This window comes from Somniosus microcephalus, chromosome 8 (genome assembly GCF_052327205.1).
Source record: "Somniosus microcephalus isolate GS21.2 chromosome 8, FLI_Smic_1.0, whole genome shotgun sequence".
In the NCBI taxonomy this organism is placed as follows: domain Eukaryota; kingdom Metazoa; phylum Chordata; class Chondrichthyes; order Squaliformes; family Somniosidae; genus Somniosus; species Somniosus microcephalus.
The window spans coordinates 121,556,516-121,572,068 of NC_140994.1; the positions used below are offsets into that span (position 1 = coordinate 121,556,516).

The following is a 15,553-nucleotide window of genomic DNA, read 5'->3' on the forward strand; positions in this document are numbered from 1 at the left end:
GTGCGAGCAGACAGACAGACAGTATTGAGGAGAGTGCGAGCAGACAGACAGTATTGAGGAGAGTGCGAGCAGACAGACAGACAGTATTGAGGAGAGTGCGAGCAGACAGATAGACAGTATTGAGGAGAGTGCGAGCAGACAGTATTGAGGAGAGTGCGAGGAGACAGACAGACAGTATTGAGGAGAGTGCGAGCAGACAGACAGTATTGAGGAGAGTGCGAGCAGACTGACAACCAGTATTGAGGAGAGTGTGAGCAGACAGACAGACAGCATTGAGGAGAGTGTGAGCAGACAGACAGACAGTATGGAGGAGAGTGCGAGCAGACAGACAGACAGTATTGAGGAGAGTGCGCGCAGACAGACAGTATTGAGGAGAGTGTGAGCAGACAGACAGACAGTATTGGCGAGAGTGGGAGCAGACAGACAGACAGTATTGAGGAGAGTGCGAGCAGACAGACAGACAGTATTGAGGAGAGTGCGAGCAGACAGACAGACAGTATTGAGGAGAGTGCGAGCAGACAGACAGACAGTATTGAGGAGAGAGCCATCAGACAGACAGTATTGAGGAGAGTGCGAGCAGACAGACAGACAGTGTTGAGGAGAGTGCGAGCAGACAGACAGACAGTGTTGAGGAGAGTGCGAGCAGACAGAATTGAGGAGAGTGCGAGCAGACAGACAGACAGTATTGAGGAGAGTGCGAGCAGACAGACAGACAGTATTGAGGAGAGTGCGGGCAGATAGACAAACAGTATTGAGGAGAGTGCGAGCAGACAGACAGTATTGAGGAGAGTGTGAGCAGACAGACAGACAGTATTGAGGAGAGTGTGAGCAGACAGACAGACAGTATTGAGGAGAGTGCGAGCAGACAGACAGACAGTATTGAGGAGAGTGCGAGCAGGCAGCCAGACAGACAGTATAGAGGAGAGTGTGAGCAGGCAGACAGTATTGAGGAGAGTGCGAGCAGACAGGCAGTATTGAGGAGAGTGCGAGCAGACAGACAAACAGTATTGAGGAGAGTGTGAGCAGACAGACAGACAGTATTGAGGAGAGTGCGAGCAGACAGACAGACAGTATTAAGGAGAGTGTGAGCAGAGAGACAGACAGTATTGAGGAGAGTGCGAGCAGACAGACAGACAGTATTGGGGAGAGTGCGAGCCGACAGACAGACAGTATTGAGGAGAGTGTGAGCAGAGAGACAGACAGTATTGAGGAGAGTGCGCGCAGACAGACAGACAGTATTGAGGAGAGTGTGAGCAGACAGACAGACAGTATTGAGGAGAGTGCGAGCAGACAGACAGTATTGAGGAGAGTGCGAGCAGACAGACAGGCAGTATTGAGGAGAGTGCGAGCAGACAGACAGACAGTATTGAGGAGAATGTGAGCAGACAGACAGACAGTATTGGGGAGAGTGCGAGCAGACAGACAGACAGTATTGAGGAGAGTTCGAGCAGACAGACAGACAGTATAGAGGAGAGTGTGAGCAGACAGGCAGACAGTATTGAGGAGAGTGCGAGCAGACAGACAGACAGTATTGAGGAGAGTGCGAGCAGACAGACTGACAGTACTGAGGAGAGTGCGAGCAGACAGACAATATTGAGGAGAGTGCGAGCAGACAGACAGACAGTATTGAGGAGTGTGCGAGCAGACAGACAGACAGTATTGAGGAGAGTGTGAGCAGACAGACAGACAGTATTGAGGAGAGTGCGAGCAGACAGACAGACGGTATTGCGGAGAGTGTGAGCAGACAGACAGACGGTATTGAGGAGAGAGCGAGCAGACAGACAGTATTGAGGAGAATGTGAGCAGACAGACAGTATTGGGGAGAGTGCGAGCAGACAGACAGACAGTATTGAGGAGAGTGCGAGCAGACAGACAGACAGTATTGAGGAGAGTGTGAGCAGACAGACCGACAGTATTGAGGAGTGCGAGCAGATAGACAGACAGTATTGGGGAGAGTGTGAGCAGACAGACAGACAGTATTGCGGAGAGTGCGAGCAGACAGACAGTATTGGGGAGAGCGTGAGCAGACAGACAGACAGTATTGGGGAGAGTGTGAGCAGACAGACAGACAGTATTGAGGAGAGTGCGAGCAGACAGAGAAGACAGTATTGAGGAGAGTGCGAGCAGACAGACAGACAGTATTGAGGAGAGTGCGAGCAGACAAAAAGACAGTATTGAGGAGAGTGTGAGCAGAGAGACAGACAGTATTGAGGAGAGTGCGAGCAGACAGACAGACAGTATTGAGCAGAGTGTGAGCAGACAGACAGACAGTATTGAGGAGAGTGCGAGCAGACAGACAGGCAGTATTGAGGAGAGTGCGAGCAGACAGACAGACAGTATTGAGAAGAGTGCGAGCAGACAGACAGACAGTATTGAGGAGAGTGCGAGCAGACAGACAGACAGTATTGAGGAGAGTGCGAGCAGACAAACAGACAGTATTGAGGAGAGCGTGAGCAGACAGACAGACAGTATTGAGGAGAGTGCGAGCAGACAGACAGACAGTATTGAGGAGAGTGCGCGCAGACAGACAGTATTGAGGAGAGTGCGAGCAGACAGACAGACAGTATTGAGGAGAGTGCGAGCAGACAGACAGTATTGAGGAGAATGCGAGCAGACAGACAGACAGTATTGAGGAGAGTGCGAGCAGATAGACAGACAGTATTGAGGAGAGTGCGCGCAGACAGACAGTATTGAGGAGAGTGTGAGCAGACAGACAGACAGTATTGGGGAGAGTGTGAGCAGACAGACAGATAGTATTGAGGAGAGTGCGAGCAGACAGACAGTATTGAGGAGAGTGCGAGCAGACAGACAGACAGTATTGAGGAGAGTGTGAGCAGACAGACAGACAGTATTGAGGAGAGTGCGAGCAGACAGACAGACAGTATTGAGGAGAGTGCGAGCAGACAGATAGACAGTATTGAGGAGAGTGCGAGCAGACAGTATTGAGGAGAGTGCGAGGAGACAGACAGACAGTATTGAGGAGAGTGCGAGCAGACAGACAGTATTGAGGAGAGTGCGAGCAGACTGACAACCAGTATTGAGGAGAGTGTGAGCAGACAGACAGACAGCATTGAGGAGAGTGTGAGCAGACAGACAGACAGTATGGAGGAGAGTGCGAGCAGACAGACAGACAGTATTGAGGAGAGTGCGCGCAGACAGACAGTATTGAGGAGAGTGTGAGCAGACAGACAGACAGTATTGGCGAGAGTGGGAGCAGACAGACAGACAGTATTGAGGAGAGTGCGAGCAGACAGACAGACAGTATTGAGGAGAGTGCGAGCAGACAGACAGACAGTATTGAGGAGAGTGCGAGCAGACAGACAGACAGTATTGAGGAGAGTGCCATCAGACAGACAGTATTGAGGAGAGTGCGAGCAGACAGACAGACAGTGTTGAGGAGAGTGCGAGCAGACAGACAGACAGTGTTGAGGAGAGTGCGAGCAGACAGAATTGAGGAGAGTGCGAGCAGACAGACAGACAGTATTGAGGAGAGTGCGAGCAGACAGACAGACAGTATTGAGGAGAGTGCGAGCAGATAGACAAACAGTATTGAGGAGAGTGCGAGCAGACAGACAGTATTGAGGAGAGTGTGAGCAGACAGACAGACAGTATTGAGGAGAGTGTGAGCAGACAGACAGACAGTATTGAGGAGAGTGCGAGCAGACAGACAGACAGTATTAAGGAGAGTGTGAGCAGAGAGACAGACAGTATTGAGGAGAGTGCGAGCAGACAGACAGACAGTATTGGGGAGAGTGCGAGCCGACAGACAGACAGTATTGAGGAGAGTGTGAGCAGAGAGACAGACAGTATTGAGGAGAGTGCGCGCAGACAGACAGACAGTATTGAGGAGAGTGTGAGCAGACAGACAGACAGTATTGAGGAGAGTGCGAGCAGACAGACAGTATTGAGGAGAGTGCGAGCAGACAGACAGGCAGTATTGAGGAGAGTGCGAGCAGACAGACAGACAGTATTGAGGAGAATGTGAGCAGACAGACTGACAGTACTGAGGAGAGTGCGAGCAGACAGACAGTATTGAGGAGAGTGCGAGCAGACAGACAGACAGTATTGAGGAGTGTGCGAGCAGACAGACAGACAGTATTGAGGAGAGTGTGAGCAGACAGACAGACAGTATTGAGGAGAGTGCGAGCAGACAGACAGACGGTATTGCGGAGAGTGTGAGCAGACAGACAGACGGTATTGAGGAGAGTGCGAGCAGACAGACAGTATTGAGGAGAATGTGAGCAGACAGACAGTATTGGGGAGAGTGCGAGCAGACAGACAGACAGTATTGAGGAGAGTGCGAGCAGACAGACAGACAGTATTGAGGAGAGTGTGAGCAGACAGACCGACAGTATTGAGGAGTGCGAGCAGATAGACAGACAGTATTGGGGAGAGTGTGAGCAGACAGACAGACAGTATTGCGGAGAGTGCGAGCAGACAGACAGTATTGGGGAGAGCGTGAGCAGACAGACAGACAGTATTGGGGAGAGTGTGAGCAGACAGACAGACAGTATTGAGGAGAATGTGAGCAGACAGACAGATAGTATTGGGGAGAGTGTGAGCAGACAGGCAAAGTATTGAGGAGAATGTGAGCAGACAGACAGACAGTATTGAGGAGAGTGCGAGCAGACAGACAGGCAGTATTGATGAGAGTGTGAGCAGACAGACAGTATTGAGGAGAGTGCGAGCAGACAGACAGACAGTATTGGGGAGAGTGCGAGCAGACAGACAGACAGTATTGAGGAGAGTGCAAGCAGACAGACAGACAGTATTGAGGAGAGTGCGAGCAGACAGACAGACAGTATTGAGGAGTGTGAGCAGACAGACAGTATTGAGGAGAGTGCGAGCAGACAGACAGACAATATTGAGGAGAGTGCGAGCAGACAGACAGACAGTATTGAGGAGAGTGCGAGCAGACAGACAGACAGTATTGAGGAGAATGTGAGCAGACAGACAGATAGTATTGGGGAGAGTGTGAGCAGACAGGCAAAGTATTGAGGAGAATGTGAGCAGACAGACAGACAGTATTGAGGAGAGTGCGAGCAGACAGACAGGCAGTATTGATGAGAGTGTGAGCAGACAGACAGTATTGAGGAGAGTGCGAGCAGACAGACAGACAGTATTGGGGAGAGTGCGAGCAGACAGACAGACAGTATTGGGGAGAGTGTGAGCAGACAGACAGACAGTATTGAGGAGAATGTGAGCAGACAGACAGATAGTATTGGGGAGAGTGTGAGCAGACAGGCAAAGTATTGAGGAGAATGTGAGCAGACAGACAGACAGTATTGAGGAGAGTGCGAGCAGACAGACAGACAGTATTGATGAGAGTGTGAGCAGACAGACAGTATTGAGGAGAGTGCGAGCAGACAGACAGACAGTATTGGGGAGAGTGCGAGCAGACAGACAGACAGTATTGAGGAGAGTGCAAGCAGACAGACAGACAGTATTGAGGAGAGTGCGAGCAGACAGACAGACAGTATTGAGGAGTGTGAGCAGACAGACAGTATTGAGGAGAGTGCGAGCAGACAGACAGACAATATTGAGGAGAGTGCGAGCAGACAGACAGACAGTATTGAGGAGAGTGCGAGCAGACAGACAGACAGTATTGAGGAGAGTGCGAGCAGACAGACAGTATTGAGGAGAGTGCGAGCAGACAGACAGACAGTATTGAGGAGAGTGCGAGCAGACAGACAGTATTGAGAGTGCGAGCAGACAGACAGTATTGAGGAGAGTGCGAGCAGACAGACAGTATTGAGGAGAGTGTAAGCAGACAGACAGACAGAGGAGACAATGGGAGCAATCACCCAGCATCAGGAGTCCCAGGCAGCATTGGAGAGAATGGGAGCAGCCAGATTGGGAGTTCCCGAGCAGTTTGAGGACGAACAGGAGCAGCCACCAACATTGGAAGGTCCAGCCAGCACCTGGGAAAGTGCAGTGAGCCAGTCAGAGAATAGAAGTTGCCAGCCAGCAGAAAAGACACATGGAGTAGTGAAAGTCTCACTCTGCACTGGGGACAGTGGGAGCCGCCTGCCAGCAAGCAATTATTGTAACTAAAATTTGGTGCTAACCTTGCATTCCCAAAACACTTGTATTAATGTTCCAGATGGTGCTTTTAATTAAGCAAAATCAATTTTTAATTAAAGTCTGCACCTGAGAGGAGGAGAATGTTTCTCTGAATATTTAACTGCATGAACTAACTTCATATTTCGGAGATAGTTGGTATATAGCAATAGCTTTGCAATAAATAGCCAAAACACCACAGCATTAACAACGAACATCATGGTTCAAATCAGGCTTGGTCACTGGAAAAAAGTCTTTGTGCAGTCCGTGAGGTAGGCCTGGGAACATCACATCCTGACATAATTGTATCTAGCGAGAGGGGGTTGGGTCAGGGAATTAATGAGCAAGCTCGCCCCTAAATCAGCACATTGGCATTCACGGCACACTTAACCCGTTCAGTGCATTTAAAAGGTTACTAGCGAAGGTCACTGTCCCACTGACAGAACACAAGAATGCACTGCTGTAGGGTGGGTTGAGGTCAAGACCTTTACACTCGCGAGTCCTGTTGACAATGCAAGATCTGCAGTCAACAGCAGAAAGCACCGACAGCGCCCTCATCTACAAGGGTACTGGCACCCTATCCTGTCTCATGGCCAGAGTAAGTGTGGCTTTAGCTGAATAAGGAGCCAGTGATGCTCAGGGAATCACGTGCCAGCCACGCCCATGTTGAAATGAGCTTACCTCACACAATAAAGCAAAGTCCACTCCTTGGAATATTTACGTGGCATTCCCAGCGCATGGGGAATGACGCATCTGGAGCACCATGTGGGCTGGTCTGGACATTGCAGCCATTTGTTTTTGCACTTATAGCTGCTCTGCTGAGAATTTAAGTCCTGCCTGTTGAGGGCCGGAGAAAGATGCAGCATAAAAACGAAAGGTGGTCCTATTTTAGTGAAAGGGCTGCCCATTAGAAGAATCCATCTTGCCCCTTCCTCACTCCCCCGCACCTACTTCAAGGTTCCAGTCATATCATGGGGAGGGGCCTTTGTGAGCCTTGTGCACATTTTGTGCACAGCAAGCTCTCAGGGCAGTACATGCTAGCCGGTTGCAGTGAGGGTCACAAGAGTGTACAGGATGCATGGTAAGCCTTAGATCTCCAAACCCAATAATACAAGTAGCCAGCACCCAATGCAGTGGGCGGCAGCCATCAGATTACCAGGGATATGATTCTTCTACACAGCTACAGTTCCTCCTTTACCCATTACATTAATACCGAAGACTTACTCAGCAATCTCATTCAAACAAAACCTCCACTTTCCTTTACCATTCCCGCCCCATAAATATCACAACCCTCTCAAGACTATTTATAAAACCAACAGTTCATCCTCTTCATGCGCTGTGCCAATTTTTATTTAAAGACATTACATTGGCACAGAGGGATCTGCATTACTCCAATTCTGGCCTCTAGCGCACCTGATTTTAATCGCTCCACCATTGGCGGCCGTGCCTTCAGCTGCCTTGGCTCTAAACTCTGGAATTCCCTCCCTAAACCACTCTAGCTCTCTCTCCTTCTTTAAGACACTCCTTAAAACCTACCTCTTTGACCAAGTTTTTGGTCACCTGTCCTAATATCTCCTTTTGTGACTCACTGTCCAATTTTGTTTGATAACACTGCTGTGAAGCGCCTTGGGGTGTTTATCATCCATGTGAAGTTTTACTATGTTTAAGACACTATATAAATGCAAGTTGTTTTGTCGTTGTTGCTTCTTAACAATGAATGCTCATCTTTAATATAACTTTTGCTTTTATGCAGCAAAATATTAGTAATTTTCTTGTGAAACAATCACTTCTGAACCAACCAAAGTATCATAAACTGGTGTCAGCACCTCTAATCCTGAGTGCAGGTGGAAGAAACTGAAGGGTGACTTAAAATCTGAGTTTGATTAGAAGCAAAACTCTAAACATTTTTTCAGTTGTCACTGAAGCACAATCATCAGGTGAGTAACCTGCTTGAAATTTGTGCTCTCTTCCTGCTTAGGTATCAGCCGTGGCTTAGTGGGTAGCTTTCTCCTCTGAGTCAGAAGGTTGTGGGTTTGAGTTCCACGCCAAAGACTTAAGCCCATAATCCAGGCTGACACTCCAGTGCAGTACTGAGGGAGTGCTGCACTGTCGGAGGTGCCGTCTTTCAGATGAGACGTTAAACCGAGTCTTTCCTCTCAGATGGATGTAAAAGATCCCATGGTACTATGTTGAAGAACAATAGACAAGTTCTCCCGGTATCACAGTCAATATTTACCCCCTCAATCAGCATCGCACAAAACAGATTATCTGGTCATTATCACATTGCTGTTTGTGGCAGCTTTCTGTGCGCAAATTAGCTGCCACGTTTCTTACATTACAACAGTGACGACACTTCAAAAGTATTTAATTGGTTGTAAAGTGCTTTGGATGTACTGAGGTCATGAAAGGCGCTATAGAAATGCAAGTCCCTGTAGGCTCCTGCACTTACCCATGTATGGCTTTGTGCCTGCGATAGAAGTAGCCTGCTTCTCCTCCTTCACAAGTGCTGCGATGTTGAAGTCAGTGACATGCACGTGCCCTAGAATGTTTCAGGTAAAAAAAAAGAAACATAGAAGATCAACACGCTATCAAATTGCATTTACTAAAGCTGGTTATATATCACTCCGATCCCAGCATTTTCACTGCGTCTGGCTTTTGTACAAACGTGCAGTAGTCGGGCAACTAATTAAGCTGTGTACGTTAAGCGGAAACATTTACGAGATGTTGCGCCAAATCACTTGCTCTGACAGGTCGTAAGCAGAACACGCAGGCAGCCATTCCTCTCCCCCGTACTGTTTAAGTTGTCAGCCGTGGCTCAGTGGGTAGCATACTCGCCCTCTGAGTCAGAGAGTTGTGGGTTCCAGTCTCAAAAGCCAGGCTGACACTTCAATGCAGTGCTGAGGGAGTGCTGCACTGTCGGAGGTGCCGTCTTTTGGATGAGACGTTAAACTGAGACGCCCTCTCAGTTGGACATAAAAGATCCCACGGCACTATTTCAAAGAAGAGCAGAGGAGTTATCCCCAGTGTCCTGGCCTTAATTTATACCTCAAAACCAACATCATCAATAACCAGATTATCTGATGATTATCATATTGCTGTTTCTGGGATCTTGCTGTGCGCAAATTGGCTGCTATGTTTCCTACAGTATAAAGTACTTCATTGGCTGTAAAGCACTTCGGGACATCTTGAGGTTACGAAGGCTCTATATAAATGCAAGTTCTTTCTTTCCGTGCATAAATGTTGGTGATACTAAATGATGCTGGGCAGGGCTGGGCAGGGAATTCAAACATGATTCCAGCTCCTGATTGCTGTCCAGTTACACCCTCCAGCCTCCTACTGGGGAGTGCACTCGTTTGAAGGTTGGGGAGCACAGCATCAGGGTCTGATCTGGTGTTTCCCCGCCCTCCCCCACCCCCCAAGCTTTGAGTAGCTTGCTGACATTCAGGGCTCACACAAGAATGGCCACTTGGGTGAGATACTGGAGGGAGCAGCTCGTTGAACTATAGTCCCCAGCACCTTCGGGAAAGGACGGGTGGAAACTGGAGGAAGATACCCCCGCTGGCCTTTGATTCCGGAGTGAATGCTGGCCTTTGATTCTGGGATCTGTTTGCTGGTGACCTCTGATCCTGGCAAATTACAGGGGGAGGTCATCAAATTTACTTGAAGTGGGTGGGAGCCTGAACCACTAGAGGTGCATCTTGGGCCCCCGCCAAACGAGGGGGATACAGCAAATGCAGGAGTAGGTGGTAGGGCTGGGGGGGGCGGGGTGGTGGAGGATTGCTGCAAACATCGATCTAATGCCTATAAGACCCACCCCCACCACACCCCCCACACCCCCAAAAAAGGTAAAAGCATCAAAAATCTTCAGGGGTTCAGGATGCATCCTAGGCCTGGACCCTCAAGTTGGGGCTCACATCTGCCCTCCCAGCCACACCATCTCTTACACCAGTAACCTTGTTTGGGGCAGGCGGTGGCTCCTCTCCCAACAAGGCCTACTGGAAACTACCAGAGCAGGCCTGGACCTGGTGTATCCAAGTCCCGGCCTGATCTGTGGCCTTTCCGCACATTCCCGCCGGTCTTATGGTAGGATTGCGCCAAAAAGCCCATGGATTTTTGGTGCCTTTAAGTCACACTCATATTATTTAAATTATATTCCACAACGTAACAATACTAATTACATTATCGCCCTTCCCTATCTCTGTAACCTCCTCCAGCCCTACAATCCTCTGAGTGATCTGCGCTCCTCCAATTCTGGCATCTTGCGCATCCTCGATTTTCATCGTTCCATCATTGGCGGCTGTGCCTTCAGCTGCCTGGTCCCCAAGCACTGGAATTCCCTCCCTAAACCTCTCCGCCTCTCTACCTCTCTCTCCTCCATTAAGTCACTCCTTAAAAACCTACCTCTTTGATCAAGCTTTTGGTCACCTGTCCTAATATCTCCTTATGTGGCTCGATGTCAAATTATGTCTGATAACCCTGCTGTGAAATGCCTTGGGACATTTTACTGCATTAAAGGCGCTGTATAAATGCAAGTTGTTGCTTAAAGCACAGAACAAATTAAACAGTAATGAAGGTGTAAAAGATTGTTATCTTCAACTGCTTTTGGCAGGATACAGTAGGTGTCAAAAGAAAACAAAAATCAGCAAAATAAAAGGTTATGATAATGCTGACACTCACATTTTAATAACACTGCTGAAAATATTCTCATCACATCAAAATTACATTTGCTGGTCCTTCTGCACACTCATAACTCCGAGTGATTGGTTTAACAGAAATTACATGTGCCTCGAGGCACTGAAACCCACTCAGGTGTGTTTCTAATGGTGCTGTCTGTAAATCATATTCACAATTCCTGAGTCAGTTGTATGTCATGCCTTATACTGAGAACCGTATGTCTCACCAAGCAGTCGTAGCATTCTATAGTTACCTCTGCCCAATTTGCCCAGGCAAGGCGGGTGGTGGCCGAGTCTGCTTTGCATGAGACTGTGAAATTAATTCTGCTTCCTTTGTTTAAATGTTTCAGCTAAGTGGCGCAAGGGAAATAAAATAACTGATACAGCCCCGTGGAATGCCCAGACTGCAGACGGCTACCAGTTGCCGATGTGAGTGCCAATTATCGGATTGTATGCAAGTTTTTTTTATCGCCATCGTGTTTATTGACGTATATAAATTAGCTGTGAAGCTGTCCTCCCACTGCAGGGTTTGCCCAGGGCCCTACTGCTGTAGAAGAGTTTGATGTGGCACGGTGTTATTGCATTATGCAATTGGTGCAATGGAAGCCTTAGTCTTCTACTGCCCTGCAGCTGCAGCTCTAACCTGATGCAACTAATACGACCAAGCGAAACTGACCCTCGACAATACCCACAAATCAAAGTAAGCTGTCAGCTGTTCCGACATGACAACAGTGATTACACTTCAAAAAGCATTTCAGTGGCTTTAAAGCGCTTTGGGATGTCCTGAAGGTGAGAAAGGCGCTATATAAATGCATCTTACTTCAAGGGGCAAGGTTAGTCTCATTAATAGCTTTGTTGCTAAATGAACTGCCCCTGTGCAATTCAGCCGCATAGACTAGGAAGGGCACATGTTCGATCCCTAGTCTGCTCTGAGATAAATGATCTCAGCTAAGACAGCAATTGGTGTCCGACAATTGGACTAAACACCTCTGGGGCAGAGAGAGCAAAAATCAGCCAGGGTTCCCAGTCCAATTCACTATCCAGGATGTCCGCTGGAAAGTGGACATCTGGTGAAGTTAAGATCAGGCATGGCTGTGAAATCCTCCATGATGGAGTAGCCTTCCAATACACATTGTCTAGTATGCCAGAAAAAAGGGGCACTTAGGGGAGATACCAGAGGGCTCGGGCACAATCAACCAGAGCCCTGGAACCACAACCCTGTACAGCCAACCAAAACCCAGAACCACAACCCTGTACAGTCAACCAAATCTCTTGGACCAGAATCCTGTACAGTTAACCAAAACCCATGGACCAGAATCCTGCACAGACAACCAAAACCCTTGAACTAGTACCCTACATAGTCAACCAAAACCCATGCACCAGATCTCTGCACAGTCAATCAAAACTCTTGGGCTGGAGCCCTGCATAGTCCTTGCAACCAGAACTTTACATAGTCAACCATAACCCTGGACCCATATCCCTGTACAATCAACCTTGAATCAGAACCTTGCACAACCATTCACAACTCTGGACAATCAACACCTTCAAGAGAGTGGCTGGCAGAATAAAAATAATTTTAAAAAGCTGCAATTTCTTGCTGGCTTTGTTGATCAGCCTTTGATATACCTACATTAAGAAGAAAGAACTTGGCCTAGAAATTGAGTTTGCCTCTGCCAGGGCTGTAGCGCCCGAAATTTAGCGCCAGCGTTAATTGCCGCTGCGCCCGCCAAAAATTCAGCTGCGCCGCGCCCAGACGGCTGCGGGCGCTAATGGAGGGTGTCAGCGCCTCGCAATGGGCGCTGAATGCAGGATTGCGGCGCTAATCCCCCGCTGCGGCACCCGATGCGGTGCGGCAGGCTGGGGTACTGCAGGCCTCCTCCTTCTGTTAAGGAGGAGCTGCCTGCAGCCGACCGCTGGCCGGTGGAATCGCACGAAAAATGAGCCCGGCACCTCGGAGAAGTGCTGGGCTCGAGGCCCACACACATCTGTGCCGGGGAGGGAGGTGCGGGCAGGCGGCCGCCGGGAAAGCGGCCGGCCGCCGCGCCACCTTAATGCGCCGGCGTTAAGTCCAGCAAGAAACTTTTGAAAAATCGTTGGTTGCGGCTGCCACGGGCGAGGCGGCCGCAACTGAATTTCGGCGTCCGGCCGCGTTACCACGGCAACCGGGACGCTGCGCACACCGATGACGTCATCGGTGCCGGCGCAGCGCTACCGGCTAACGCCGATGGTAGAGCCCAAATCAATTTCCGAAGCGGCTATAATTCCGGCGCAAGGCCCTCTAGCGCCTCTAATTGGGCGCTAACCCCACTCAATTTCTAGGCCCTTGTATTTTATACAGCATTTTTCATATCCAAAGGATGTCCCAAAGCACTTTACAGCCAATTAATTATTTTTGAAGTGTAGTCACTGTTGTTAGGTGGGCAGATGTGGCAGTCAATTTATGCACAGTAAGATCCCATAGTGGCAGCCATGGCTCAGTGGTAGCACTCTCACACCTGTGTCAGAAGATTGTAGGTTCAAGTTCCACTCCAAAGACTTGAGCACAAAAACTAGGCTGACACTCCAGAGCAATACTGAGCGACTGCTGCACTGTCGGAGGTGCCATCTTTCGGATGAGACGTTAAACCATCTTAGGTGGACATAAAAGATCCCATGGCTTTATTTTAAAAAGCAGGATAGTTCTCCCCGTTGTCCTGGCCAATATTTATCCCTCAACCAATATCACTAAAACAGATTATCTGGTCATTATTACATTGCTGTTTGTGGGAGCTTGCTGTGCACAAATTGGCTGCCGTGTTTTCTACATTACAACAGTGACTACACTGTAAAGTGCTTTGAGAGATTCTGAGGTTGTGAAAGGCGCTGTATAACTGCCCGTCTTTCTTTCTTTAAACAGCAAAGAAATGAATGACTAGGGCAGACAGGGCCTCAGATTAAGAAAACACATTTTCCCCTTCCCAACACCCTGGTCCACTCCTTTGCCTCATCCTGGTGCTTCAACAAAAAACTTTTTTTCTTCCTTTCAGATGTCAAGGGTCGCAAGCTTCAACAACTCTTGGACACCAACGCCACTCCGGAACCTTCACAGAATCACAGAAACCCCACAGTGCAGATAGAGGCCATTTCGGCCCATCGAGCCTGCACCGACACATATCCCACCCCCGATCCCCGTAACCCCTACACCAACACATATCCCACCCTATCCCCGTAACCCCCACGTATTTAATCCCCCTAACACTAAGGGTCAATTTATCATAGCCAATCAACCTAACCCGCACATCTTTGGACTGTGGGAGGAAACCGGAGCACCCGGAGGAAACCCACGCAAACACGGGGAGAATGTGCAAACTCCACACAGACAGACACCCGAGGCCGGATTCGAACCCGGGTCCCTGGCGCTGTGAAGCAACAGTGCTAACCACTATGCCACCGTGCTGCCCACTTCTTCCCCTTCACTTTCCTCTGATCCCATCCCTTCTTCCAGTCTCACCCCCTGCCGTGTTTTCACTATCCCCTCTGACCTTCCCCTCTCTGACCCCAAACAATCAGTCCTTCGCAAAGGACTCAGCTTCATCCCCTTACACCCACATCTCAATTAATTTCGAGCTCAGCAGGAGCTGTGTTTTCGTCGTCTTCGTCGCCGTGCCCACTTCTTTGGCCAGGAGTCTTCCTCCCGCTTTCAGAATTCTCATTCTACCTGGACCTCTCCCTCTGACCTCTTACCCTCTGTTCTGTCCGATCCAACCCTAACATTGTCATTAAACCTCCTGACAAGGGTGGCGCTGTTGTTGTTTGGCAAACTGACCTCTACCGTGCGGAGGCTGAATGCCAACTCTCTGACACCTCCTCCTACCTCCCCCTGGACCATGACCCCACTACCAAACATCAAGCCATTGTTTCTAAGACTGTCACTGACCTCATTTCCTCTGGAGATCTTCCCTCCATGGCTGTCAACCTCATAGTCCCCCAACCCCGCACAGCCCACTTCTACCATCTTCCCAGATCCACAAACAGGGCTGCTCTGGTAGACCCATCGTTTCAGCCTGTTCTTGCCCCAAGGAACTGATTTTTTCCTATCTCGACTCTATTTTTTCTCCCCTTGTCTAGTCTCTTCCCACCTACATTCACTACTCTTCCGACGCCCTCCGCCACTTTAACAGTTTCCAGGCCCCAACCATCTCCTTTTCGCTATGGACGTCCAATCCCTCTACACCTCCATCCCTCACCAGGATGGCCTTATGGCGTTCCGCTTCTTCCTTGAACAGCGGTCCAACCAGTCTCCATCCACCACCACCCTCTTCCGCCTGGCTGAACTTGTACTCACATTGAACAACTTCTCCTCTGACTCACTTCCTCCAAATTAAAGGTGTTGCTATGGGAACGCGCATGGGCCCTAGCTATGCCTGCCTTTTCGTGGGATATGTAGAACATTCTTTGTTCCAGTCCTACTCGGGTCCCCTCCCTCACCGCTTTTTCCGGTACATTGACGATTGTATTGGTGCCGTTTCCTGCTCTCACCCTGAACTAGAAAATTTAATTCACTTTGCTTCCAATTTCCACCCTTCCCTCACCTTCACATGGTCCATCTCCGAGTCTTCCCTTCCCTTCCTCGACTTCTCTGTCTCCATTTCTGGGGATAGGCTGTAGAGTGTGGTCAGTCAGCAAATCTCAGGGATAATTCAACCAGATTCTCAACTAAGTACAGCTCCAGAACCTTGTTACAATACCAATGATTTCTATGCCTCTCTGAGCAATATTCTTGAACTGTGCTACTTCAAGTGGGCCGGGGGGGCGCGTGCGGTGGGGGGGGGGGGGTGGTG

General features: G+C 49.3%; 1 protein-coding gene across 1 annotated transcript in view; it reads right to left on the reverse strand.

Moving 5' to 3' along the window:
* Window positions 1–15,553, reverse strand: part of LOC147113767 (serine/threonine-protein kinase 32A-like) — a 653,668-nt gene that overhangs the window by 224,196 nt on the left and 413,919 nt on the right. The window contains exon 6 of the mRNA XM_085995084.1: window positions 8,510–8,599. Coding sequence (XP_085851210.1) covers window positions 8,510–8,599 — 90 coding nt within the window. The remainder of the gene's footprint in view (window positions 1–8,509; window positions 8,600–15,553) is intronic.